This window comes from Phyllopteryx taeniolatus, chromosome 17 (genome assembly GCF_024500385.1).
Source record: "Phyllopteryx taeniolatus isolate TA_2022b chromosome 17, UOR_Ptae_1.2, whole genome shotgun sequence".
Taxonomy (NCBI): domain Eukaryota; kingdom Metazoa; phylum Chordata; class Actinopteri; order Syngnathiformes; family Syngnathidae; genus Phyllopteryx; species Phyllopteryx taeniolatus.
In genome coordinates, this window is record NC_084518.1 from 633,889 (window position 1) to 656,907 (window position 23,019).

At 47.7% G+C, this 23,019-nt stretch overlaps 5 protein-coding genes across 15 annotated transcripts; 4 read left to right on the forward strand and 1 right to left on the reverse strand.

The window, feature by feature from the left end:
• The first annotated feature begins 1,535 nt into the window (after positions 1–1,535).
• Positions 1,536–4,559, forward strand: LOC133467239 (lactoylglutathione lyase-like). 3 transcript variants are annotated; one of them, XM_061751881.1, is made up of 6 exons: positions 1,536–1,962; positions 3,191–3,273; positions 3,384–3,605; positions 3,872–3,939; positions 4,025–4,114; positions 4,353–4,559. In XM_061751881.1, the coding sequence occupies exons 1-6, from the start codon at positions 1,894–1,896 to the stop codon at positions 4,445–4,447; spliced, it is 627 nt and encodes a 208-aa protein (XP_061607865.1). In that variant the 5' UTR covers positions 1,536–1,893; the 3' UTR covers positions 4,448–4,559. The 3 variants fall into 3 exon arrangements, with proteins under 3 accessions (XP_061607865.1, XP_061607867.1, XP_061607866.1); XM_061751883.1 differs by having other exon boundaries at positions 1,625–1,962; positions 3,384–3,524; XM_061751882.1 differs by lacking the exon at positions 1,536–1,962 and adding an exon at positions 1,969–2,215.
• Positions 4,560–4,972: 413 nt separating this feature from the next.
• Positions 4,973–17,727, reverse strand: LOC133467236 (PABIR family member 2). Of its 8 annotated transcripts, none has more exons than XM_061751878.1 (7): positions 16,929–17,497; positions 16,245–16,421; positions 16,104–16,168; positions 15,897–15,952; positions 15,535–15,619; positions 10,448–10,491; positions 4,973–5,673 (listed from the first exon to the last, which is right to left on the reverse strand). In XM_061751878.1, exons 1-7 carry the CDS (start codon positions 17,106–17,108, stop codon positions 5,666–5,668), a joined length of 615 nt encoding a protein of 204 aa, XP_061607862.1. In that variant the 5' UTR covers positions 17,109–17,497; the 3' UTR covers positions 4,973–5,665. The 8 variants fall into 8 exon arrangements, with proteins under 8 accessions (XP_061607862.1, XP_061607863.1, XP_061607856.1 ...); XM_061751879.1 differs by lacking the exon at positions 4,973–5,673 and adding an exon at positions 17,586–17,727 and having other exon boundaries at positions 10,281–10,491; positions 16,929–17,007; XM_061751872.1 differs by lacking the exon at positions 4,973–5,673 and having other exon boundaries at positions 10,281–10,491.
• On the forward strand, positions 5,225–7,238 carry rnasekb (ribonuclease, RNase K b). Its single transcript, XM_061751887.1, has 3 exons — positions 5,225–5,364; positions 6,358–6,440; positions 6,930–7,238. The coding sequence occupies exons 1-3, from the start codon at positions 5,287–5,289 to the stop codon at positions 7,072–7,074; spliced, it is 306 nt and encodes a 101-aa protein (XP_061607871.1). The 5' UTR covers positions 5,225–5,286; the 3' UTR covers positions 7,075–7,238.
• Positions 7,380–12,309, forward strand: c17h17orf49 (chromosome 17 C17orf49 homolog). 2 transcript variants are annotated; one of them, XM_061751884.1, is made up of 6 exons: positions 8,142–8,466; positions 8,917–9,011; positions 9,103–9,204; positions 10,087–10,301; positions 10,929–11,018; positions 11,975–12,309. In XM_061751884.1, the coding sequence occupies exons 1-6, from the start codon at positions 8,446–8,448 to the stop codon at positions 12,037–12,039; spliced, it is 588 nt and encodes a 195-aa protein (XP_061607868.1). In that variant the 5' UTR covers positions 8,142–8,445; the 3' UTR covers positions 12,040–12,309. The 2 variants fall into 2 exon arrangements, with proteins under 2 accessions (XP_061607870.1, XP_061607868.1); XM_061751886.1 differs by lacking the exon at positions 9,103–9,204 and having other exon boundaries at positions 7,380–8,466.
• Positions 17,728–18,294: 567 nt separating the features above from the next.
• ovca2 (OVCA2 serine hydrolase domain containing) lies at positions 18,295–20,539 on the forward strand. The gene is made up of 3 exons (XM_061751880.1): positions 18,295–18,598; positions 19,220–19,535; positions 19,697–20,539. The coding sequence occupies exons 1-3, from the start codon at positions 18,430–18,432 to the stop codon at positions 19,893–19,895; spliced, it is 684 nt and encodes a 227-aa protein (XP_061607864.1). The 5' UTR covers positions 18,295–18,429; the 3' UTR covers positions 19,896–20,539.
• Positions 20,540–23,019: the final 2,480 nt, after the last annotated feature.

Sequence of the window (23,019 nt, forward strand, 5' to 3'; positions counted from 1 at the left end):
GACCGATATACTCACTCTCTCTCTCCTCTGGACGCGTCCAAACCATCCAAGTCTGCTCTCTCTAACTTTGTCTCCAAAACATCGAACCTCGGCCGTCCCTCCGATGAGCTCGTTTCTAATTTCATCCAACGTGGTCACTCCGAGAGCGAACCTCAACATCTTGATTTCCGCCACCTCCAGCTCTGCTTCCTGTTGTCTCTAATCCGAAAAGCGGATTGGAACTTCAAAGCTGTCGAGACTGCACGGACCGGAGTGTCGTTGAAAATTCCGCTGGCAGCCTGGATGAAGATGCGGACACTGTCACGTCCTACATCAGTTTCTGTGAAGAGGTGCGCGTACCAACAAAGTCGTTGCGCACATTCAGTAGCAGAGAGAGAGCGAGAGTACTCTGGTAGAACTGGAAAGTGTATTTGAAAGAGATCAAACTCAAACTTTATTCGATAGGAATAATCAAATGGCAATCAACTCATGAAATTACCTGCACATTTTTTTTTTTCATTTAAGTGTAGGTAAGTAGTTAGTTAGATAGATAGATAGATAGATAGATAGATTTGTGATGTGGGCGAGTGTACGTACGTGTGAGTGACTGGGTGTGAGCTGTGGCCAACAGCAGCACCGGCATGAGTGTGCTCATTGTGTTTTGGGGGGTTGAGCACCTGCCCTCTAAAATCATAAAAAGCCGCATATTTGCAGGATTCATCTATGGCGGGTATTTTGTCCATTTTTCATTTGAAATGTTTTCAATCCCCCAAAATTGGGTGGAAACAACCTCCGTTTTGTGTGTGGAGAACGCTTATTAGCGGTACACTCTTGCTTAATCAAGAAGTTGGGGCTTAAAAAACACTTTTTTGGGGGGTGTCAATTATTGTCGTATTTTCGCTATCGGCGGTCGGGCCCGGTCGCTAACGGCCAATATTGGGGGCCACTGTCAACATGGTGGTAGGGGAGCCCCGAATCGAATTCTTTTCGAGGCCTTCTCAAGGCTTCTTTATACTCGCGTGGGCGGCGACCGCGCTGACGTCACTGCGGCTGTGCCCCGAACGCAGTTTGCATTTATACTCGAGCGCAACCCCCACGCGCGCAGTTTTGAAAATGTACCGCAGTTGACCTCCAAGTCGGCGGTGTCGCTACGGACGCCGCATGGTGGAGTTTCCTCTGCATTTTGTGGCCTTTTCCGCTAGCCGTCTTTCCTTTCCTTTCCTTTCCGGAACAAAGCAACAACAATGGCGACCGTGGCAGCGTGTCCGCTAGAACAAATGGACCAAGAAGACCAGATGACACGTTTACTTATGCTGCAAAATCGCTCGAGAAGGCTGCGGCGGCGGCGTAGAACCGAGGGGCACGCTGAGTACGTCGTCGCAGCATGTGACTAAAACGGACCAATCACGAGAGATGATCTCCGCGGCGTTCTACGCGCAGCAATCATTTTTGCCGTGTGCGCGTCAGGCGACGCAGAGGTGCCTCGCGGGCCAACGGGTCACGTGACGCCATGCGGGCGTTGCCGGCCACGCGACCGCGGGAGTCTAAAGACGCCTTGAGGCCTTTTGGGCCAGCGGCATTTCTCGCCGACACATGCTGACACACGCAGCTGCATTCCTGGCACAGACAACACCTACGCGATGCCTCCAGGTGCACTCGTCAACGTCAGCCGCGCACACACCACGCACGCCAAATATTGTTCGTCGTCTTCGGAAAGACGTTCCGGCCTCGGCGGACGCTGCGGCAAACTGGTCAAGGTCGACTTTGAAAAGAGCTTGTGAAAAGATTCCCAGAAGCCAGAATCTGAGTAGGCCCTTTCCCGAGCTGCACCTGAACGCAGCGCAGCGTCGGTAAACGGGCAGGCTCTCGCTACGATTGTCGGAAGCGGCGTCAAGACTTTCCGCCGTCGCCGTCATGGACAGAGGAGGTTTGTCAGAGCAAGCGGTGGCTGACGCCTGCAAGGACGGCGACCCCGCCACCAAGGTCACGCATCGGCCGCCTCATTTCTCACTTCCTGTCCGACCGCTCGGACTTCGACGGGTCCCCTTCTTCTGACGAGGCCTTCTCGCTCGTGCTCGCTCCGTGCTGCGTTGCTAATGCTACGTGACCAAACAACGAAAACAACGTACTGTCTAAGAAAAGGTTACGGGACAGGGCGCCTGATTCCCAAGCACATGAGCGTGCCGTGAGAGGTCATCAAATGTTCGGCAGGAAATGATCCGATTTCACTTCACTGGTGCGAAAATAATACAAAATATTTGTCGACTTTCGTCTAAGCCAGCGACATATACGGAGCCATTCATATTATCCACTGCATTGTTTATAATGTAGTATAGAATTTCATCATATAAATTAGAGATTCTCCAAATGTGGTATGAGTATCAGTAGTGGTGTGTGGGCTCCCTCTAGTGGCATGCAAAATGATCACTGAATTCAAAGTTCCAACTGTGCATAATGTTGTGATACACCTTGTTTTTTAAATATAGTCAAGTACATTTGTCAAGTACAGTTGTATTTAACATTTAAATACAATACATTTGCATTTAATCATTCATAAATGTTTGTTTTCAAACATTTATTTTAATGTATATTTAAATGTATATTAATTTAAGTATAGTTTTTGTAAAATGTTCCTATATTGAAGCGCAGTGTTAATGTTCAAACTGTACATATGTTACAGAGGTGAACAAAAATATGAAATATACATTTTAGGAATAAAACCTGCCTTGTTTTTGAACACTTGGGCCTGCTACACTACTGTATTATAACATTGGTCAATAGTGGTACGAGGAGAGCCGAATATTGTTGAGATTGTACTTTGAGAACCACTGATAAAAAATAATTAATCCACTAATATAACAATGTTAAAAGTGAACCTAAAATGTTTATTTACGATCAACCAATGAACCAGTTATTCAATGAGATAAATAAATACAAAATGAATGTTCACGAGTGAGGGAAGAATGGAGCGGGAGATCGACAGGCGGATCGGCGCGGCGTCCGCAGTGAAGTCTGGGCGTCCCCGCTAAAGCTACCGTCCGCGCGACCCGTCCTCGGATAAGCGCTAGAAAGTGGATGGATGGATGAATGAATACATAATGATCCTATTTTAGGGGGGCAAAATGAATGCAAGCAATCTTCCAAGATTCTTGATCGTGTATATGCAAATGAGCCGTGATGTCATGAGGGGGCGTGTCTTTGCTGCATTCAGGACTACATGATGCAGCAGACCATGCTGAGGGTCAAAGATCCCGCTCGCTCCCTCGACTTCTACACGCGAATCCTCGGAATGACGTCAGTCCCGCACGCCCGTCGATGTAACTTGCACGCACACAACTATACAAAGTGTACGCGTGTGTGTGTGTGTGTGTGTGTGTACGCGTCTGCGTGTGTGCGTCTGTCAGGCTGCTGCAGAAAATCGACTTCCCATCGGTGCACTTCAGCCTTTACTTCCTGGGCTTCGAGAACAAGGCCGACATTCCGGCCGACATTCGGGAGAGGACAGCCTGGACGTTTTCGCGCCGAGCCACCTTGGAGCTCACGCAGTGCGTCCAGAATACGTATTATAGATTATGTCTTAAACACTCTATCTCTCGATGGATCGATCAATTCGGCAAAAGTCAAAGGTACGCCTTTGGAACCACAAAAATCAGAGTGCGACACAAACGATAACTGTACGTTTAAATGTTCACTAGGTACCTCTAGTGGTCACAGAGAGCATTACAACAGTAAATCTTGCATCTTTTTATGCACGCAAACAACAACAATATTAATAGACGTTAAAGCATTATTATGAACATTATTTAGTCATAGTTCTTCATAGAATAACTTCAAGTGTTATCTAAAACAAATCATACATTTATTCTGATTTATTTGTGCGTGTGCGTGCCAGTAACTGGGGGTCCGAGTCAGATGCAAGTTTGTCTTATCACAACGGAAACAGCGACCCTATTGGCTTTGGTGAGAACTGCAGCTGCTCGTTCACAATATGAAATATATTAATATCATTTCATGTTTATTTATTGATACATTTTTTAAATTGAAGGTCACATCGGCATTGCCGTGCCCGACGTTGGCATCGCTTGCCACTTGTTTCAATCTCTGGGCGTCACCTTCATCAAGAAACCACACTCTGGTAAAAACACACACAACATAAACAAAATAAACATGATTTTTTTTTTTTTTTGTACATAGTGGAAAAATCACTTTGTAGTGATTGGGGAGTCGGGAATGACGAATGGTTGAGACCGCTCCTCCCAAATATACGATTTTTATACACGAATCAGTTAATCCCTAACGACTACAACGGAATTGTTAAAAACGGAATGCCGAGCGTTTGTTACCGTGCCGACTGTTTGTTGTGGCCTCGGCAGGCAAGAGGAAAGGCCTGGCCTTCATTCAGGATCCCGACGGCTACTGGATCGAGATCTTCACTCCGAACAAGATGGCGGTCTTGATGGCGCCTTGAACCTGATTGGCTGACAGACGGACTGGCTGAGGAGTTCCGGCAAACAGATTTTCACTTTGTTGCTTGGTTGTTTGTTGTTACCATGGTAACAAGACGCATACTTTTATCAACACCAACGTCTCCTTTGGATTTCTTGGCATGTCAAACAAGGTGCATGATGGTGACATCATCGTGTGGTGGCAATTACATCACATCCACATGTTGCTATGTCATCATAATACACGGTGATACCATAATCATGTCTGATGATGTCATATCATGTGGTGATGTCATCTTACATGGTGGTGTCATCATCATAATGCAGGGATGTCATAATCATGCGCGGCTGGAACGGAATCTTTATATGTGCGGCCTTCTGTCTTGAGATTATCGGAGCACAATACGACCAAAACTGTTAAATGCCGGATTTGTTATCTTCACGTGTGTGTTCTGTCGCAGATTAATAATCATTTAAGACTTGAACAAATCTTACGTGTGTACGAGGCTTTAAGTGCATTTAAAAAAAACACACACACACACACACAAAACAATCACGAGTCCTCACCCGGGGCCTCGTGTTTATTAACTGTGCGTAGGTGGCGGTAATGCACCGACACGCCGTTAAACGTGAACAAGAAGAAGACCACGACGACGATGCTTGCCGGATTTTGCCGAGTTTAGCCGAGCTCGGGGATCAGCTGACCCAAAGCCTCCGCCGACGTCGACGTCGGCTCAGCCCGGCCGTCGTCCTTCCTTTGTGGGCTGACTACTTCCTGAAACGTTTTGGTCCTTGTCGAAGGGCCCCAAAAGAGGAGAAACTCGTTGTTGTGCGCGACTGTTGATCGAGTTGCCCGGGAAGGATGCCGTCGTTGCTCTTCTGCGGCCCCAAGATGGCCGCGTGCGGCATCGTCATCAGCATCTGGGGCGTCATCATGTTGGTAAGAACAAGCGCCCAAGCCGCAACGTTCTTCTTGGTCTCAATTAGGATTTAGGATGAGCGACGTGACGACGATCGTGCTTTTCATTGTGGCCAAGAAAGAAACGCTGGCCGACGTTGGCCTCCAGTGTGTAGACGGAGCCGCACCAAACAAACGCAAAAACAACTTCGAACAACAGTCACGAGAATGTTCGTTGTTTCCGGATCAAATCAACGCGTAAAGGGAAAAGAAAGTATAATCCGTTGATCACGTGATTTATTTTCCCCCTCTTGTCTTCACGTGACTTTGACACCGCAACCTGTCAGGTGACTGAAAACAGGAAGTGCGATTGTGTTAGCATGTATGGACGAGCAATATTTGTTTATTTCAACATTTTTGGGATTAAACCGTTGACGTTTACCATGCAATTTAAGCATTTTGTTAACTGTTTCAAAGCAAAGTAAACATTCGTTAACAATTATGAGGCAAACGGGGAGTTTTGTTTTCAATGATAATACAAATAGAACATTTTGTTGAATGTTGAATGAAAAATGTAGTTTCCAATTACGAGGCAAATTGTGAATTGTAAAATAACAATAAAAATGGGGAGTTTTATTTAGTCAATAAAACTCCCCATTTTTATTGTTATTTCAAAATTCACAATTTGGTGTGAATGGAAACATTGTTGACAATTATTTTTGTTTTGTTGTTAGCATTTTGTTAACAACAATAATGCCAATGGCCAATTTGTTTACAATTTGATGCAAATAGGGCACTTTGTTGCTGACCATAATGTGAATAGAAACATTTTGCTGTCCGTTATGATGCAAGCGTTGCATTTTGTTCACAATTGTATAGCAAATGGAACATTCCGTTCACAATCACAATAATTCTGATGCAAATGGCACATTTAGCGACCAATGACGGCGTTTTGTCGGCAATTGTGATTCATGATGATATGAGGCGTTCAAGTCATTGTTTGGTCATTTGTGGCTGCGCTCTTTGTCGTCGCAGGCGATGCTGGGAATCTTCTTTAGCGCCAAGTCGGCCGTGCTCATCGAGGACGTCCCGTTTACCGAGGACGACATCCGCAACGAGTCAGTTATTAGATTTGATAGATTATATACATCCACACTGTATATACTGTACATATTTCTCTTTACACAAGTACTGAAGTAGATTTGATACATTTTCAGGCCTGGGAAAGCAGAGAAAAAGGAAAGTATCGAAAGGAAAAATATTTCAGTTTCCCAGACTGTTACCACTCTTATACTATTTTATCTGATCATCGTCTAATTAATATTAAAAGAGAAAACCTTTTTTAGTTCCATGCATTCAGCTTATCTGTGTTTGCTCGTCATTTATTTGGATATTTACGTCTTCTGGAAATGATTGAATGACGCAATTGAACACATTCACAATAATGAAAACATTTATTTACAAATATTTTCCTTACCAAGGAGTCGGGCAGTTAGTGTGTGGAAGAAGTATGGAATTTGGAAATGCGCAAGGTGTAGGAAGGCCGTTTCCTGTTCCGACAGGAAGTGAGCTCACGCGGTTGTTGTTGTTGTTGTGTTTTCTCGCAGTCAACACCCTCCCCAGAACATCTACGGTCTGTACAGCCAAGTGGGCATCAACTGCTTCATCGCGGCCGCCGTCTACGTGGCGGTGGGCGCCGTGTCGCTGTGCCAGGTTCGACTCAACAAGCGGCAGGAGTACATGGTGACATGAGATGGCCCCGCCCCCCCCCGCGGCGGCCCGTCGGCTGGAGCGATCCCTGTAATTTATTTCCAGTTTAAACGTTCCGTGTTGATGTAGTCATTCCTCAACGTGTTTTCTGCATGTCGAAATGTGTGACAGGAAGTGCCGATGTCAAAATAAAAGACATGACGTGCTTTTGTGTGGAAATGAAGATGACCTAAAAATCATTCGGCACCGAATTCTGCAAACTTTGAAGAAACAAAGCAAAGACGACACTTTTCTGGCCTTGCTTGCTACGTACACACTACACAAATGCTGTGGAAATTATATATACATGTAGTACACCACTTGGAGACTATACGCAGGTTACATATGCAGTACATGGACACTAATTGAGAATACATACACTTCATGGAGGCTACATACGTAGTACATGTACATGCAAAAAATTATATATATATATATATTCTGTTTGTTTTGTTGCTTGCTGTGATGAATTGTCATATGGCGGCACGGTGGGCGACTGGTTAGAGCGTCTGCCTCACAGTTCTGAGGACCGGGATTCAATCCCCGACCCCGCCTGCGTGGCGTTTGCATGTTCTCCCCGTGCCTGCCTGGCTTTTCTCCGGGTACTTCGGTTTCTTCTCACATCCCCAAAACGTGTGGTAGGTTGATTGAAGACTCTAAATTGCCCGTAGGTGTGAATGGTTGTTTGTTTCTGTGTGCCCTCCGATTGGCCACGCATCTCTGCCCCCACCCAACCCTCTGGAACGTTCTCCCAAAACCCCAACGTGACTGCCCACATCTCTCGACCTTCAAATCACTCCTAAAAACCTACCTTCCTCGAATAGCTTTTAATGTGGAAATTGCTCATGTTTTATCCTTGTTTTTATATCTGTATTCTACTAATTGTAATGCGTCTTTGTACAATAAATGTATTGTTATTATGGTTAAAAGTTTTTCGAACCCCTGCAGTCCACAGAAAGCTCTCCAGTGAGTCTTGTTCCGATTTGTGATCTCGGCTTCACTCGGAAAACCTCGACCGCAATCGGCATGGGGCAACAAGGCGACCAATGAAAAACGTCGGCTCGAGACACCCCGCCTTTTCCGGTTAAAACCAACCAATGGCGTTCACAGTCTGACAATTTGCCCGGACTCCCGCCTCGCATTGTGTCCCATTTCTTTCTGCTAACTTCACTCGGGAGTTCTTCGCGTCGCTAAATCAACTTCGTGAACTTTTACCTTTTTTTCCTGGCTGCTGTTGTTGTTTTCGGAATGTGACCCGCTTCTGGATGGAAAGCCGCTAACAAGTGGCAGCCAGCCCACGTCAGCTAGCGGCTAGCTGTGTTAGCTCGTCTCATTGTTTGCATTGGCGAAGAAAAGCTGCGGACTTTTAGCGGTATGACGTCTGCCTCTGCTAAGGTAAATTACCAATTATTATTATGAATGATTCAATGAAAAAAAATTCTAGTGTTAGCCGTTGGTTTTACGTCATTTGGAGCGATTGACAAATTGTTGAAAGCGGGCAGATTAAATGTTAGCAAAGGACTCAATTGTTGGGAGGAGGAGGAGGAGGATGATGATGATGATGATGATGATGATGATGACGATGACGACGATGACGACGGTGACAGAGCTTGAGATTCCTGATTAGGACCGCCATTCATAGTCACACACGTCTTACATTTGCATCGCAATTGGTGACAAAATGCTGCCGTCACGTCATAATTGCTAGCAATAAGTTTCATTTCCATCATCATTGTTAACGAAATGCCGCCTTCACATTCTAACCGGGAAGCAAAAGTTGCATTTTGGTCATCGTTAACGAAGTTCTTGTGCCAATCATCGTTGACAAAATGTCCGCGTGCGCAGGTGGGCGAGATCTTCTCGGCGGCCGGCGCAGCCTTCAGCAAACTGGGCGAGCTGACCATGCAGCTGCACCCGGTGTCCGACAGCAGCCCCGCAGGGTGAGAGAGCCGCTGAGCGCGCTAACCACTAAGCTAGGCTAACATGGCAAACATGGCTGACATGGCTAACGGCAGCGCCGGTGGCGTTCAGGGCCAAATGGACGGAGACAGAGATCGAGATGCTGCGCTTGGCCGTGCGGCGATTCGGCGACGACCTCAACAGCATCAGCAGCGTGATTAAAGATCGCACCGTGTATGTACACCGAACGCCACACTTCGAAGTTTGCCGCTACGGTGAAGCTTCGTTTATCGCAGGTGATGGAAGTTCGTCCCTGATACCGTATCGAAACAAAGTCGATGTGAGGACTCGATAGGCCAGCGCGCCATAGCGGCCCGGCTCCGAAGCAAAGAGAATTACACGCTCTGTATTTAAAGGAACGCCCTCGATGGCTACATGCTAACGCATAATGGGAACTCCGTTGACTGGCTAACGGATAGCGTTGGTGTTGAGGCGTTAGAACCCTTCGACAAACGCGTATTTGGACACAAGCGGTGCAGCAACAAATAGACAATATAACGATATACACCGGCATATTCTTTATCCTCTGCGAAGAATGTCTCCTATTATTGTGGTACTGAGAAGCTGAGACTTTCTCCATGTACAGTACGTTACAGTTGACCGTCCATTTTCACGGTTCGGCACCGAACTTACCTATGAGCAGATGTTTTTATTTAACTTTGGGGGGGGGTTACCGCAGTTTTTCGTTATTGGCTGTATTTTATTCCCCGTGCGCTGCTGATTCATGCTTTTTTCATTTATTGATTTTTTTTGATCGTGGCAATTCTAACGAGCGTCAGTTAGCCACAGACTTGCTGTTCGCGGTCGGGCCCGATCGCTATCCCCCCCACGAAGAGCCCGGTCCGCTCACTGTGTACGCACTTGTTCGTCTCATACTGCCCCCCGGTGGCCAAGGTGCGCACACCAGAATGAGCAGCACAATGTGCTTTGAATTGGAGCAGAAAGTGTGGCAAAACTCTTGAATTCTCATTATGTGACTCAATTTTCATCAAGTGTACTGTAATATTGTTGAGTGCTATTTTAATGATAACAAATAGTTTTACAAAATGTGAACAGCGCTCAGATCAAGAGCACGGTGAAGAGGAAGTTGTACGAGGACAGCCGGGTGCCGCTTTCTGTCGACTCCCCCAAGAAGAGCGCCAAGAAAGCCGTCGCCCCCGCCTCGCCCGCTCTGCCGCCCGGCGCCGTGCCCGCCTCGCAGGTCGTCGTGGCGACGGGAATGCAGAGCGGCGCCTCCCTGGCCCCGCCCGTCAAGAAGCAGAAGACGGCAGGTGGGGACAGAATCGAATCTGTTTTTGTTTTTTCACGTGATTGTGAACCAAATGCTCCATTTGCGTCATGACCAACAAATTGTTGACAAAATGTTCAGTTTGACGAGTACAAAAGGCAAAAGGCGACAAAGTAGAGCCACGCCTACCGGCAGGCGGCCGATCAGATCGTTGGACGTCGCGTTTCCTGACCCTGGAAAACCAAAGGAAAATAAATGTTTGATTTTAGAAACCCACAAGTGCCGTATGCATTTTAGTGCCGTACCATTTTTGGTCACGAAACATAATTGTCTCTTGGATGAATAGTGTTGTGAATATTCCCGACCTGTCTGTTTTTCCAGACATTTGTTGATGTTGAAAAAAGTCTAAAAATGTATTTTGATGAAAGTGAGGAGAAGAACGTACAGATATGTTTTCAAATGTAGGGAGTAAAAGTCAAAAGTCATCAGAATAATCGATTCAAAGTACAGAACCTGAGTGGGATTTTTATGTAGTCGACCATCAACGGGATGCTCCCTAATCGCCGTTTTAGGTCGCGTTATCATCGCGGCAGTTGAGGCGAGGAACTCAAAGTGTCGCACTTGCCACCGCGGCAAATGAAAAATTCCACTGGTCCGTTTCTGCTCGCAGACGTGACGCTGAGCGCGCTCAACGACTCGGACGTCAACAGCGACCTGGTGGACATGGACGGACTCGGCAAGAAGCTCAACTTCGACCAGGGTGAGCTCTTTTTATTCACGTAGCGCCTCCAAAAATAATGAGCTCTCCCGGCGTCACGATCCATCTATTTTCTACCGCTTATCTGGGGTGGGGTCGCACCGATCCGCCTGTCGACCTCCCGTTCCGTTCTTCCCAAGACTCCAAGATACTTGTACTCCTCCACTCGGGGAAGGATCTCATTCCCGACCCGGAGCGGGCACGCCGCCCTTCTCCGACTGAGGGCCACGGTCTCAGATTTGGAGGTGCCGCTCCACACTCTGCTGCGAAGCGCTCCGGTGAGAGTTGGAGGTCAACGGCTTGATGAAGCCAACAGAAGCACATCATCTGCAAAAAGCAGAGATGCGATACGGAGGCCACCGAAGCGGACCCCCTCTACGCCTCGGAATCGGTGACCGAGGGCAGCCTTGGCGGAATCCGACCCTCACCGGGAACGAGTCCGACTTACTGCCGGATATGCGGACCGAACTCTGACTCCGGTCGCACGGGGACCGAACAGCCCGTATCGGGGGGGTTCGGTGCCCCATACTCCCGAAGCACCCCCCCCCCCACATGACCCCCGGACTCTGCTTCCTCATTGGAAGGCGTGTGGGTGGAATCGAGGAGGTCTTCGAAGTATTCTCCCCACCGGCTCACAACGTCCCGAGTCGAGGTCAGCGGCGCCCCGTCCCCGCTTTACACAGTGTCGATGGTGCACTGCTCCCCCTGCCTGAGACGCCGGACGGTGGACCAGAATTTCCTCGAAGCCGTCCGGAAGTCTTTCTCCATGGCCTCACCGAACTCCGACTTTTTGCTTCAGCCGCATTCCGCTTGGGGAGTCCCACAGGAAACCTCAGCCGGGAGTGGCAACAAACAGCCGGAAGGGTCTTTGTTCGTATCTCGAGGCGCCACCGTATAATAAAATCGAGTCGAGATCCGGCAATCGAATCCGTCAGCATTTTGTTTTTTTCTCTCCTCAGAGAATCTCAACCTGGACTCCAGCCTCATCATCAACCCCGGAGACCTGCCGCTGCTGTCCCGCTGAGCGGTCGGCGCCGCCTGCAGGTTTTGAGCAGATCTCCAATTGTAACAATAAACGTTTATGCTTGCTTTGCTCGTCAAATGTTCCATAAACATGAGCACAACAATCATTTCTGCAAACATCGAGTGAGATTCTGTTCTGATAAAAGCGCTTTTGTGATAGCCACGCCCCCTGCGAAGCACGCCGGCTGATGGACGAAATGATCAACGATGATTATCCAGAGTAGACCTTGTTGTATTTTCAGAAGGTTGCATAAAAATATTTCACTTCTCACGCAAGTTGTTCTTTTTGCTCTTTGAATTGTTAAAAAAAAAAGATTTCCTTCTTGTGCCTTGACTTCATCAAGTCACTTTTTCTTGACACAAACTCGTCGTCCTCCAACGTCACGATGCAAAAACGCCAAACGTTCTTTCAATGTCATTCGGAGGCTGATGTGCGAAATCCGGGACGGAGGAAGCGGCTCGTCGCTTTCGGCGGCGTCTTTGGCACCAAAACTTTCCTGAGCACAAAAAGTCCAAATGCAAACTGACGGGAAAACAGTTTGGCGTCGGCGAACGTTTTCTCTGCCGCAACTGGACAAACGTGTCCTTTCGTCGTTGACCTTTTCCTGTTGCCGCCAGAGAACGTTCATAGAAATAGTTGGACTTGGATGTTAACAACATGCTAAGCTAACGGGCTGTGCAGAAGTCGTTAGTCCACCTTTACATTTCGGGTATTAACAATGCCCTAAACACACTGACATCTTACGAGTACAGATAAGCGGATGGTTAATTTGAAGCGCGTGAAGAGGCAAAGAAGGTCTCCAACTAAACTCCAGCAATATCCGTTGAGCACACAGTGCGGAGAGAATATATGCCGTATGCATGCGTTGCAGCTGTGTGTGTTAAAGTAGCAGTTTGGAGCGTTAGAATACACGCACATTTCTGTTAGCCCATCTATGGCATTCCACGTTAGCATTAAGCTAGTGGACTTTTGTTGGATGAAATGTGAGGTCCAATGATGAGTCATTTTGTTTTCTGTGTCAGTTTTCCAGGAATCTACAACTGGCACTTTGCTTCTTATTTGGAGAACCGTGTGAGCCGGCGACAACAATACTTGAAAAAGTGCCTTCTAATGTGTTTAAATGTATTGACAGCGGGTGTGTTCTCTGTTCTCTGAATATATACGGGGACAGGGGTGACTGTACGACTACGACGACAGTCCGTTGAGCACATAGCTCCGCCAGGGTTAGACTGCTCGTAAAAGTGGAAAACAAATCTGAGTAGTGCACCCTCCTTGTTAGTTTGTCCCGATATTCATTAGCGCACAATCTCCAAAGAGACAGACGGTGTTACGTCACCGTAACGAAATATCCATCTACAGTATCCCTGTATCCTTGATTTGGTCCAGATTGACGCCAAGTGGACAATTTGTTCACAATTGTCCCCCTCGTGTCGCGCGGTGGGCTAAAGACTTCTGCACGGCGCTGTACGCCAGTGGTTCTCAAACTGGGCGTCACAAAATCATCTTGATAGATTAGATAGAATATCGTCGTATTTCTTTAGTGCGTCCTTTGCCAAATATAAAGACAATGTAAGAATGCAATTTAGAATTTCACTTGTTCTAAACCATCCCAAACCCTCGTTAAACTGACTTTAATATAGCACAATGATCAGGTCATTTGTATTCTTATAAAATGACTTTTTCTACAGAATACATCCTCGTTCTTGTAAAGAACTTGAACAAAATAAGACTATTCTCATATTACAACTGAAAAAAAGTGTCAATTTGTTATAGTAACTGACTTTTTAGGGGGTATTAATTTATGGGTAGAAAAATGATTGCCCTGGACCCAAAAGGTTTGAGAACCCCTGTGTGTACACACCAACACTGTCACGTGAAAACAAACAAACAAAAACAAACTGGTGGCGGTGATGCAGGGACGGGGAGCGTCCACTTGGGTGCGCTGCTGCTGCTGCTCGCACTGATGGCGGGCAGGAGTCAACCAATCGACTGGCCGAAGGGCGCCCACTCCATTGACGACCGTCGAAGATGGCCGCGGAAACTTAACGTCGGTCCTTCTTGCGCAAGATTTCGGTTGCGACGGCGTGGAAAGTTTCCGCTAAATTTCCATAGGAACGTTAAGCTCGGGAATTGTGGAAATATTCCAAATTGGAAACTCTCCGTGGGAATTCAGTTGTCCAACGTTAAACGGACCGAGTCCGAGGCACTTCCAGGCTGGCTCCGCCCACTTCTCTGGTCTTGCCCCACTTGTGACGTCATCACGGCGCACCATTGGCGCGAGAAGAGGCAGGACTTGCGTGGGGGTGGGGTTAATGTGGCGGGTGGGTGGTGAATGGTGTGAAAGTGGGCGGAGACAAAGGACCAACTCCTCTGGGGGCGGAGTCTGCAGCTGAGGCACTGGGGGCGGAGACAGTTGACATTGAAATGAAGTCAGGAGCAATACTGTATATTTGTATACGAAAGCGAGGAACGGTTTTAACAATTGATTTGATCATGTTCGGCTCTCGTGCGATGACTTCAGCAATTTTTGGATGTATTGCGGAGGATACGTTCCGGTCTCACGGAATCCGTGATCCGTGTTGTTGTTGTTACACGCACGGCCCACAGAATTTCTACACATTTCGAAGCACACTTAAAACACCGACATTTTCAACAAAACCAGATTTCAGCTAATCAAAGTCCGCTAGCTTCATGCTAACAAGTAATGCCAACGTTGAGATTCCGACATTACTGTTCTGTTAGTTTCAATTGTTACCTCTACTGTTAAGAGCTAAAGAGGACCAACGGTAGTTTTGCACAAGAGGTGCAACAATTAATCAATAAATTGACAATTATCAAATTAATCGCCAACTATTTTGATCATCGATTAATCGTTTGGAGACCTTGGTTTAAGGCTCGCTTGAGGTACGTTCACGTTCGCGAGCAGGCAACGAAAACGTTATGTAGCCTAGCAAGCTAGTGCTAGCACTAACGGTTGTACGTAAACATGCCGCCGTTCTGTCGAATCGTGCTCTAAAGTTTCATTTGATTCCAGTAAGTTAGCACCCATTATTTCTGTCATGTAATGTTGCGTTGAGCTGACTGATTAGAATACACGAGCTGACGAGGTTGCTCATTTGCAACCTTTTTGGAGCCAAGGAACATATTTTACAAGTGGAAAAAAATCAAAAAGTGGATCCATTAATTACTGCATTTACTTCCTGCCAACATTTGTCTCACTGGCATAAATAGAGGAACAAAACATATTTATTGTGAATACAATTTTTTCAGCAACTAAGTACACAAGTATATACAGTAAATGAACAGGTCATTTAAATAGACGCATTCTTCCATCTTGGGATGGGATGGGTTATTTAAACTCAACAATCCTGATCGTGTAAAGCCCATTTGTTTTTGCATCTTTTGCGCTGTCAATTTAAAATGTCCTGTTTTTGAATAAAGGGCGTGTACTGTAAAGTGACCAAAGTGAGGAGGAGTGTTGTGATTGGTTGTCACCTGAGTGTGTAGCTACTGTGGTGGGAGGGGTCTAACACTGCAGTCACAAAAAGCTTCTTGGGTGGACCGTCTGACTCCGCCCCTCCTGAGAGACACCACAGCCTTATCTTAAGACCACTTTCATTTTGGAGACCTTGTCTTACGAGGTTAATTGCTTCCGTGACCAAGCTCGTTATCGTCACACTACCTTAATTGCTCTTTTTTTCTCTCTCTCTCTCTCTCTCTCATAACCAAACAAAAAAAAAAAAACTAACAAACAAGCATTGGCTTGTAACTGCAAAAACGAGTAAGTTGGGGCACTCGTAAGTCAAGGTAGGAAGGTACATACAAATCTGAAACCAATCGATAAAAACGATACAAACCTTTCCGCTTGAGTGGCGTCAAGGCAGGACATCTGATGTTGGCTCCACCCACGGGTCTGCCGGAAAAGTATCAGCAAGTCAAGTTAGAGAGCGTGAGGAACCAAATGACGCGAATTGCAGGCGAAAGTAAAAAAAACAAAAAAATTATAATAATCTGAGAGGAAAAATTAAGGAAGTGAGCGAGAGAAAGAAAAGACGTGGTTGGACCTGAACCTCCTGGTGGGACTCGGGGAGGAGTTCGGCGTCACTCCGCTCTCCGGCGAGCGGAACCACTGAAGAAGACACAAACAGGACCGTAAACACCCACGTGACTCCAGAAAAAACACCAAGGTGACCATAAATCACCACCTCAGGCGGGTTTTGGTGGCACTGGCTGCCGGGCGGCGCCGGAAGCTGAGAGGAAACTCTGGAAAGCAAAGAGGAAGTGTGAGGGCGGGTGGCTTCAAAGTGGGCGGAGCAAGCGAGGCGTCGACACCTGAGTCTGTGCGTGGCGGTCCCCTGAAGTGACGCCTCCATCTTGTCCTCCTGCAAACAGGCACACACGTCACGTTCACACCAGACGCCCTTCAAATCGAATCTCACATTTTTCTTCAAAGAAAGTCCAATTGGAGAGAAAACAAAGCAAATGGCAGTGACATTATTTTCATCTCAACATGTTTTGATTTTGTTTTTTGGACCGGTACTCGAACAGAATCTTTCTGTGTGTTGAGCTCATCGCAGCACAGTACGCCCAAAACTTTTCAATGCCAGACTTTTTGGTCTTCATGTGTGGGGTCAGTAGCAGACAAAAAATCTTTTTTGGTCTTCATGTGTGTACCTGGCCTGAGTTGTCAACACTGACTGTGCTTTTTTTGTAAACTAGCTCCTCTCTCTTGACAGCCGTATTGTTAGTGTAAGGAGTGCACATCAGCGAGGACACGCATTCTGCAATACTGCAAAATATATATATATATATATATATATATTGGGTTTTTTTCAAAAATAAATCCTGACACCTCACCAAGCCCAGATTGATCACACGCGCACACTGACCTGTGACGGACAGCTGCAGTTGACGGACACTCGTCTTTGTCGCAGCCAGGAGACGGGACTGCACTCGGCCATCCGCTCGCTGATGGGACGCAAACGCAACAATGGCACGTTACGACCTCGACGTCTTACGCGCAACGGCAGACGGTCGTACCTTGACTTACGAGCCAGTGCTTGCTTCATTTTTGTTTTGTTTTTTGGGGGGGACAAAGTGAGATGTCGTAAGTCAAATTTTGTAAATAGCGACAGTCACCACAAATCCAAAATGACAACACCCGCGAGGAGCTGCTGTACGCCACCACTCACGGCCAGACGCTCACACGCTGACTAACCGGCCAACCCGACTCCGGCTCAACTCACGCATGTAAATTACAGTAATCAGCTTCAAAAAGCACAAAGAGCATTAACACGCACGCTGTTGTTGACTTTCGGCTTGTCCCAACTTTAGTACGGTCATAATTGTCAGATTTTTTTCATAATTGATTTGCTTGGTCACAGAACGAATTCAACTTGTAAGTCAAGGTATTGCTGTAAAAGTCTGATTCGAATTTAAATATATTTCTTTGTATTCATTTGACCTTTTGGGGTTTCCAGACACTCAAAGTGACGTCACTCATCGATTGACGCTGTTTTTTTATGCCGGCCTGCAGTACCACCAACCTGACACTCGTGATCATGGGGGCGCTGATGGACCGGCGTAAAGCCCCAGCAGCTGCGCCTGCGCACTGGTCCACTTCCATCCGCTCCATCTCGCCAGGCGCAGGCCCGACGAGGGGCGGCGCTCACCGCCGACCCGTGAAGCCTCCCAGGCGGCCAAGGGCTCTACGCGAGCCCGCTAGAAGCCCGACCCGCAGGCCTCGCTCGCTGCTTACCTCGACCGGCCGAATGAGCGGTCCGAACGGCGTCGCGGCCTCCTTCTTACCGCATCGCCTTCGCCTCCAAACAAACAATCACCGACCCGGTCCGTTGCGGTCCGATCCGAGCGTCAGTCGAAATCCACAACGACCCGAGACACGAAAGTCAAAAGTACGTCAAATCCCGCAAAAACAGCCCAGCAAAAGTTGCGTCGGGTCATGAGGTCCAAAGTCAGCAGGACGGATCCAACTTTGTCATCGAGTCCGAACACACTTTGTTGACTTTTGGGGCTCTAGAGCGCGGTGCTAAATTGGTGCCGCCACGGCGGCGGAACCGGGCCAGGGGTGCCGTCCCCCGGGCGCCGAAGACGCTGCCAGAACGTCTTGAACATGTTCGGAACCAGCTGCAACTTTGACGACTCAAAACAGATTTAGGAGGGCGGAGAAAACAAACCCCCCCAAAAAAGCTTCGTCCTCAGCTGACACAGCGATCGGCGCACTCGTGTGGTCACATGGAGAAGTGCAGCAAGAGCGCTGGAAAAAGTGAGGTTGACTTTCTTTCTGAGTTGCCACTTGTGCGTGAGCACGTATTTGTACTTGGTTCCTTCCCAACCAGCGCTAGCCAGCCAGCTAGCTAGCTAGCAGCTCCGATGAGCTCGCACGCCAGCGGCCCGTCCATGGCGCCTCTGCGGGTGTTGTGCTTGCACGGCTACCGGCAGAACGGCGCCTCGTTCCGGGAGAAGACCGGTGCCCTGAGGAAGCTTCTCAAGAAAAACGTCGACTTTGTGTACGTGGACGCGCCGCATTTGCTCGAACAAGGTGAGCGAAAGCTAAGCTAACGCCAAGCTAAGCTAAACACACTGCGAACTTAGTCGGAGCGCCGCTCTCTGTCTCGCTTAACTTGAAAGTCGTGAAATAGCGACGGTTCAAACTGTCCAAATAATGCTCATGTATTTCAAGAAAAATGGCGTTTTCGCCGCAGAGTCTTAACCTGAAAGAAGGCGCAGTTTATGAAGTGGCCACAAGATGGCGGCAGCTAAGATCTTCCAACCGATGCGCGTCAAAAGATCTTTCTTCAAGTTCGGGGAAAAAGGTCATAGTTCAATCCGTTATATGCACAACGTCACGTGACTTCTTGTGTATGCTATGCTAACGAGCACAACTACAATTGATGACGTGATTTTTTGCAGCGCAACTCGCTCAACTTTTGTTTTCTTTATGGCTGACAAAACTTCAGACAAAAGTTGAAAACCTGTATATCAGTTTATTTATACAAATATGATATCATCCACGCCCAAACAGCGTCTGTTGTCATCTTTGGTGGCTGTGTGGTGTCTTTTTAAAAAATTCTTTATCTTGGAAATTTTGCCAAGTTTTTTTTTTGGACACGTTCCACCCGTAATCGGGACTAACGTTGTCGTTGTCGTTGTCGACGCGCAGCCCAGGAGAGCGCCGGCGCCCGGGACGGCGGCGAGGACCCGGACCGTCGAGGCTGGTGGTTCTCGGACCCCGGCGCCCGGACCTTCAGCGCGCATCTGCGCTGCGACGAGAGCTCGGGCCTGGACGAGAGCGTGGCGGCCGTGCGGCAGGCGGTGCGGCGCCACGGCCCGTTCGACGGCGTCCTGGGCTTCAGCCAGGGCGCCGCCCTGGCGGCCGTGTTGTGCGCGCTGCAGGAATCCCAGCGCGAGCCGGACTTCGCCTTCCGCTTCGCCATCTTGGTCGCCGGCTTCCGCAGCGCGTGCGCTCAGCACCTCAGGTTAGGCCCGCAAAATATAAAAATGTGCGACCCCGTCCGCCGTTATTTGCCGAAAAGCTCACTGGTCCTAATGCCCGTGGAAAGTTTCCAATTTGGAATTGGTTTCCGACTTCCCGAGGAAATGTGCCGTAAACGTTGTACCGCCCTGCGCCCTTCCTCAGCTTCTACTCGGCGCCGCTGGGGACGGCGTCCCTGCACGTCTTCGGCCTGGAGGACGCCGTGATTCCCGCCGACATGAGCCGCGATCTCCTCCCGCTCTTCCGAGACCCGCACGTGCTCACGCATCCCGGCGGCCATTTTGTGCCGGCCGCTTCCGCCCACAGACAAAACTACCAGAACTTTCTGGAGCGCTTCCGGTGACGGAAGGCCGAGACGCAGCGCTCCGCCGTGCCAGTGAAAGCACACGACACGCAAGAAATGGTTTCGTGTCTCAGCCTCAGTTCAAGTTGTGCTGTAATGAAAACAAGAATCAAGAAAATTGGTTGTAAGTCCCGAAGCGAATTTTCAGAATGCTAGTAAACATTTGAAGTATATATATCAGTAAGAAACGTGTGACAACTTGAAACAACTCTCATTAGTTTTGACTTTGAAGTCTACACATCCCTAATGAGTGTCTGTTAACATCAAAAAGAAGAATACATTGCAAGTCTCAACATGAAGAATATCAATAACATTGAAGCCAAGACGGCTTCCGTCATGCAAAGGCTTTCTTTCGGGAGCCAAAACGGCTGCCCCGCTGGAACCTTGTCCCCTTTTTTGCGACGAGTCACTTCGGCCACGCGGCGGGGGCGTTTCCCCGTGCTTGTCGTCTGCAGATGATTTTGTGCTTTTGTCTTTTTGTAAACCGAACCTTTTTGGAGACTGCTGCCGGCCTCCCTCCCCGGCCGGCGCTTTGCGTGCAACAACACGCGTGTGCGCGTGTCTTCAAGGGCCACGTTAGATTTATAAAATGGACGGATGGGAGAAGAGGTTAAAAAACAAAGGTTAATAAATGACACCAATTAGTTGTTGTTCATTGTCTTTTTGTTAGTAACATTTTGCTCAAACTAAATCTTGTTGTTTGTGCTTTCGTGCATTGGTTACTTACATCCTCTTTTCAGTTGGCTAGAATTTTTTTGATTCATTTATTAAGTAATAAGGCTATACAGTGGTATCGGACCGTCGGGAAAGTGTCCAAAAATACTTCCCAGTTTTCACTTAAACCAGTGTTGACAAAGTCTGTTAGTTCCACAATTGGCCACTGTTGTTTACGGGCGCTGTGGCGCAATCTAGGCAGCGACTGCAGCATGTACTCCCGGGTCACAGCTATACAATATGACTAGATATAGCCAACAGATGTGCCTATCTGACGGCCATGTTGAATGTGGTGGGATTTCCAGGCCATGCGTTGACGTGGCGGCCGTGGTGGCAGAAGTTCTACGTATTGTTGTCGCTGGAGTCTGGAACATTCTATTTTTGGTACAGTAATATTTTTGGGTCAAGTCGTTCGCCTTTGGCAACGGATTTGGAACTAGGAAGCGCACTAATTCCAAGCGACTGGCCTACGACGAGAACTGCACGTCAACAATGTCACCACGACCGAGCGCACTGATGTGGTAAGTTTGGATGAAATGTAAAACTTTTCTAAGCTTTTCAAGCTTTTTTATATTTATTTACAATAACTTTGTACTGTACTGGGTATTTTAGGCCACGGGAAAAAAAGATTGTACTGTACAGTAGTAAATGCAAATGGCCTCAAAAAATAAAAGTGCTTCAATGTAACGGACAATCGGCTAAATTGGACCGTATTTGTCCGTTCTATCGAGGTTCCACTGTAGAAAGGGTTCTAAATAACACATTGGTTAAGTAATGCAATACTTTTGTTGTCCTTGTATGCTTGGCATGAATATTGAGTGCAAAAAAATCAACGAAAGGCTACTGAAGCTCTGGTAATAATGAAATCTGTTTCGTTTTTTTTTAAATTGTAATCGGCCCAATTTGTTCAAATGTACCATGCACCTGCCTAAAAACCTTTTAGAAAAGATGTGCTGCTTGTGTGGGGGAAAAAAAATCAGTGTCAGTGGAAAAGACATCATAATCATTGAAGCCATAAGGAATTTTGGCTCGCCTCGATCTCAGGCTTCATTTTATTTTCCATCCCGCTTTGACCTTTTGCGTTGTGAAGCACTTTGTGGCCTCCGTGTCAAAGCTGCTGAATAGGAAAAAATCTTGCTTGCTTTTATACGAGGATAAATTGCACATCAAACAATAAAGCTCATCCGCTTTAATGATGCTTTTTTTCAATTCTTATTGTTTCCATGCTGCTCAAGTTCAACCTTTCGCCACATTGAACAATTTCCATCCACACGACTTTCACAAGACATTTGCGCATTTTCGAAGACTGCTGTAGTTGCGGCTGTCGGCGCGCAGAGGGCAGCAGAGGCCAAAGTTGCGTCTCCGTGACGACGCCTGCCCCTAGCGACCATGGCTGTAGACTGTTACCGTGGTTACCGCTCGCTAAAGTAACAATCTAAAGCCACGGTCGCCATGGAGACAGCAGCGGACCGGCGTTGGTCGCCATGGCAACTGAAGGGCGGCCTGCTCTCACTGGCGCACGCCGGGACTCCTAGTTGTGCCCATCTGTCGGTCCGTGCCCGGTTGTTGTTGTTGTTGTTGTTGTTGTTGCCAGGCGTCAGTAGCCATGACTGTAGACTGTTACTGTGGCGGGAGTGCGCATAGCAGCAGTAAGCAGTCTACAGCCAAGGTGCTGATGCTCCGGCCGGCTCTTCAAACTCCAAAACATCAAAGTCTCACCTAATATACATTTACAATGTTTGCAAACATTTGGTGCCATGCGGGAGACATCTGGGAAGGGGGGGAGTGGGGGGGCAACAAGTCAGCGGCATTTAAAACAGTGAGCAAACGTCTTGCGTTATATTCCCCCGAAGCTTTTTTTGAAGTCATTCAAAACCAGTCGAGGTACGTCGGAACCTGCTGCCGAGGAGGCCGAATGCGGCGGCGAGGCGGACGGCTTTTGCGAGAAAAAGTTTGGCTGCCAAACGTAATGCTAGCCTGCTAGCTGACCTCATCTTGACAGCACGCCATCCAATTTCCGCTCGTCTGTGCCGTTAAGCCGAGCGACGCAAAATTCATTCGACGAGCCAGTCCCTCGACGATTGTGCGCACTATGTCGGATTTTTTGTTTTTTTAAGCCATCATGTCTGAGGAAGATCAACCTATAAGAGACAAGGTGTCAGTTATTTGCCGTGCACGCTTGCACTCTGACTTGTTGGCTCGGGCTTCGGGAACTTTGCTCAAACGGTGTTGGAATATTTACCTCTGGGGGGGAAAAAGACAGCGACAACAACAAAAAGCCCATCCCTCGTTAGCTAACAACTGGGCATAAGACTGGCAAGAAGTCACGCACAATTAGCAACATTTCTGCCCGACAGGTAAGTTGATTGCCTTTTCATTTTCATAAACCTTCAAACCGATAAATTGAGTG

Bases quoted from the DNA above. Each gene is read 5' to 3' on its own strand.
- LOC133467236 (XM_061751871.1), bottom strand. From the start codon at position 17,108: ATGAAGCAAGCACTGGCTCGTAAGTCAAGGTACGACCGTCTGCCGTTG. The intron at 16,422-16,928 runs GTCAGTGTGCGC...GCCTGTTTGCAG, and splicing joins ACTGCAGCTGTCCGTCACAG to GAGGACAAGATGGAGGCGTC. The intron at 16,169-16,244 runs GTGGTGATTTAT...TGTCTTCTTCAG, and splicing joins GCCACCAAAACCCGCCTGAG to TGGTTCCGCTCGCCGGAGAG.
- rnasekb (XM_061751887.1), top strand. From the start codon at position 5,287: ATGCCGTCGTTGCTCTTCTGCGGCCCCAAGATGGCCGCGTGCGGCATC. The intron at 5,365-6,357 runs GTAAGAACAAGC...TTGTCGTCGCAG, and splicing joins TCTGGGGCGTCATCATGTTG to GCGATGCTGGGAATCTTCTT. The intron at 6,441-6,929 runs GTCAGTTATTAG...GTTTTCTCGCAG, and splicing joins GAGGACGACATCCGCAACGA to TCAACACCCTCCCCAGAACA.
- LOC133467239 (XM_061751881.1), top strand. From the start codon at position 1,894: ATGGACAGAGGAGGTTTGTCAGAGCAAGCGGTGGCTGACGCCTGCAAG. The intron at 1,963-3,190 runs GTCACGCATCGG...TGCTGCATTCAG, and splicing joins ACGGCGACCCCGCCACCAAG to GACTACATGATGCAGCAGAC. The intron at 3,274-3,383 runs GTCAGTCCCGCA...TGCGTCTGTCAG, and splicing joins ACGCGAATCCTCGGAATGAC to GCTGCTGCAGAAAATCGACT.
- c17h17orf49 (XM_061751884.1), top strand. From the start codon at position 8,446: ATGACGTCTGCCTCTGCTAAG. The intron at 9,205-10,086 runs GTATGTACACCG...AAATGTGAACAG, and splicing joins GTGATTAAAGATCGCACCGT to CGCTCAGATCAAGAGCACGG. The intron at 11,019-11,974 runs GTGAGCTCTTTT...TTCTCTCCTCAG, and splicing joins GAAGCTCAACTTCGACCAGG to AGAATCTCAACCTGGACTCC.
- ovca2 (XM_061751880.1), top strand. From the start codon at position 18,430: ATGAGCTCGCACGCCAGCGGCCCGTCCATGGCGCCTCTGCGGGTGTTG. The intron at 18,599-19,219 runs GTGAGCGAAAGC...GTCGACGCGCAG, and splicing joins GCCGCATTTGCTCGAACAAG to CCCAGGAGAGCGCCGGCGCC. The intron at 19,536-19,696 runs GTTAGGCCCGCA...GCCCTTCCTCAG, and splicing joins GCGTGCGCTCAGCACCTCAG to CTTCTACTCGGCGCCGCTGG.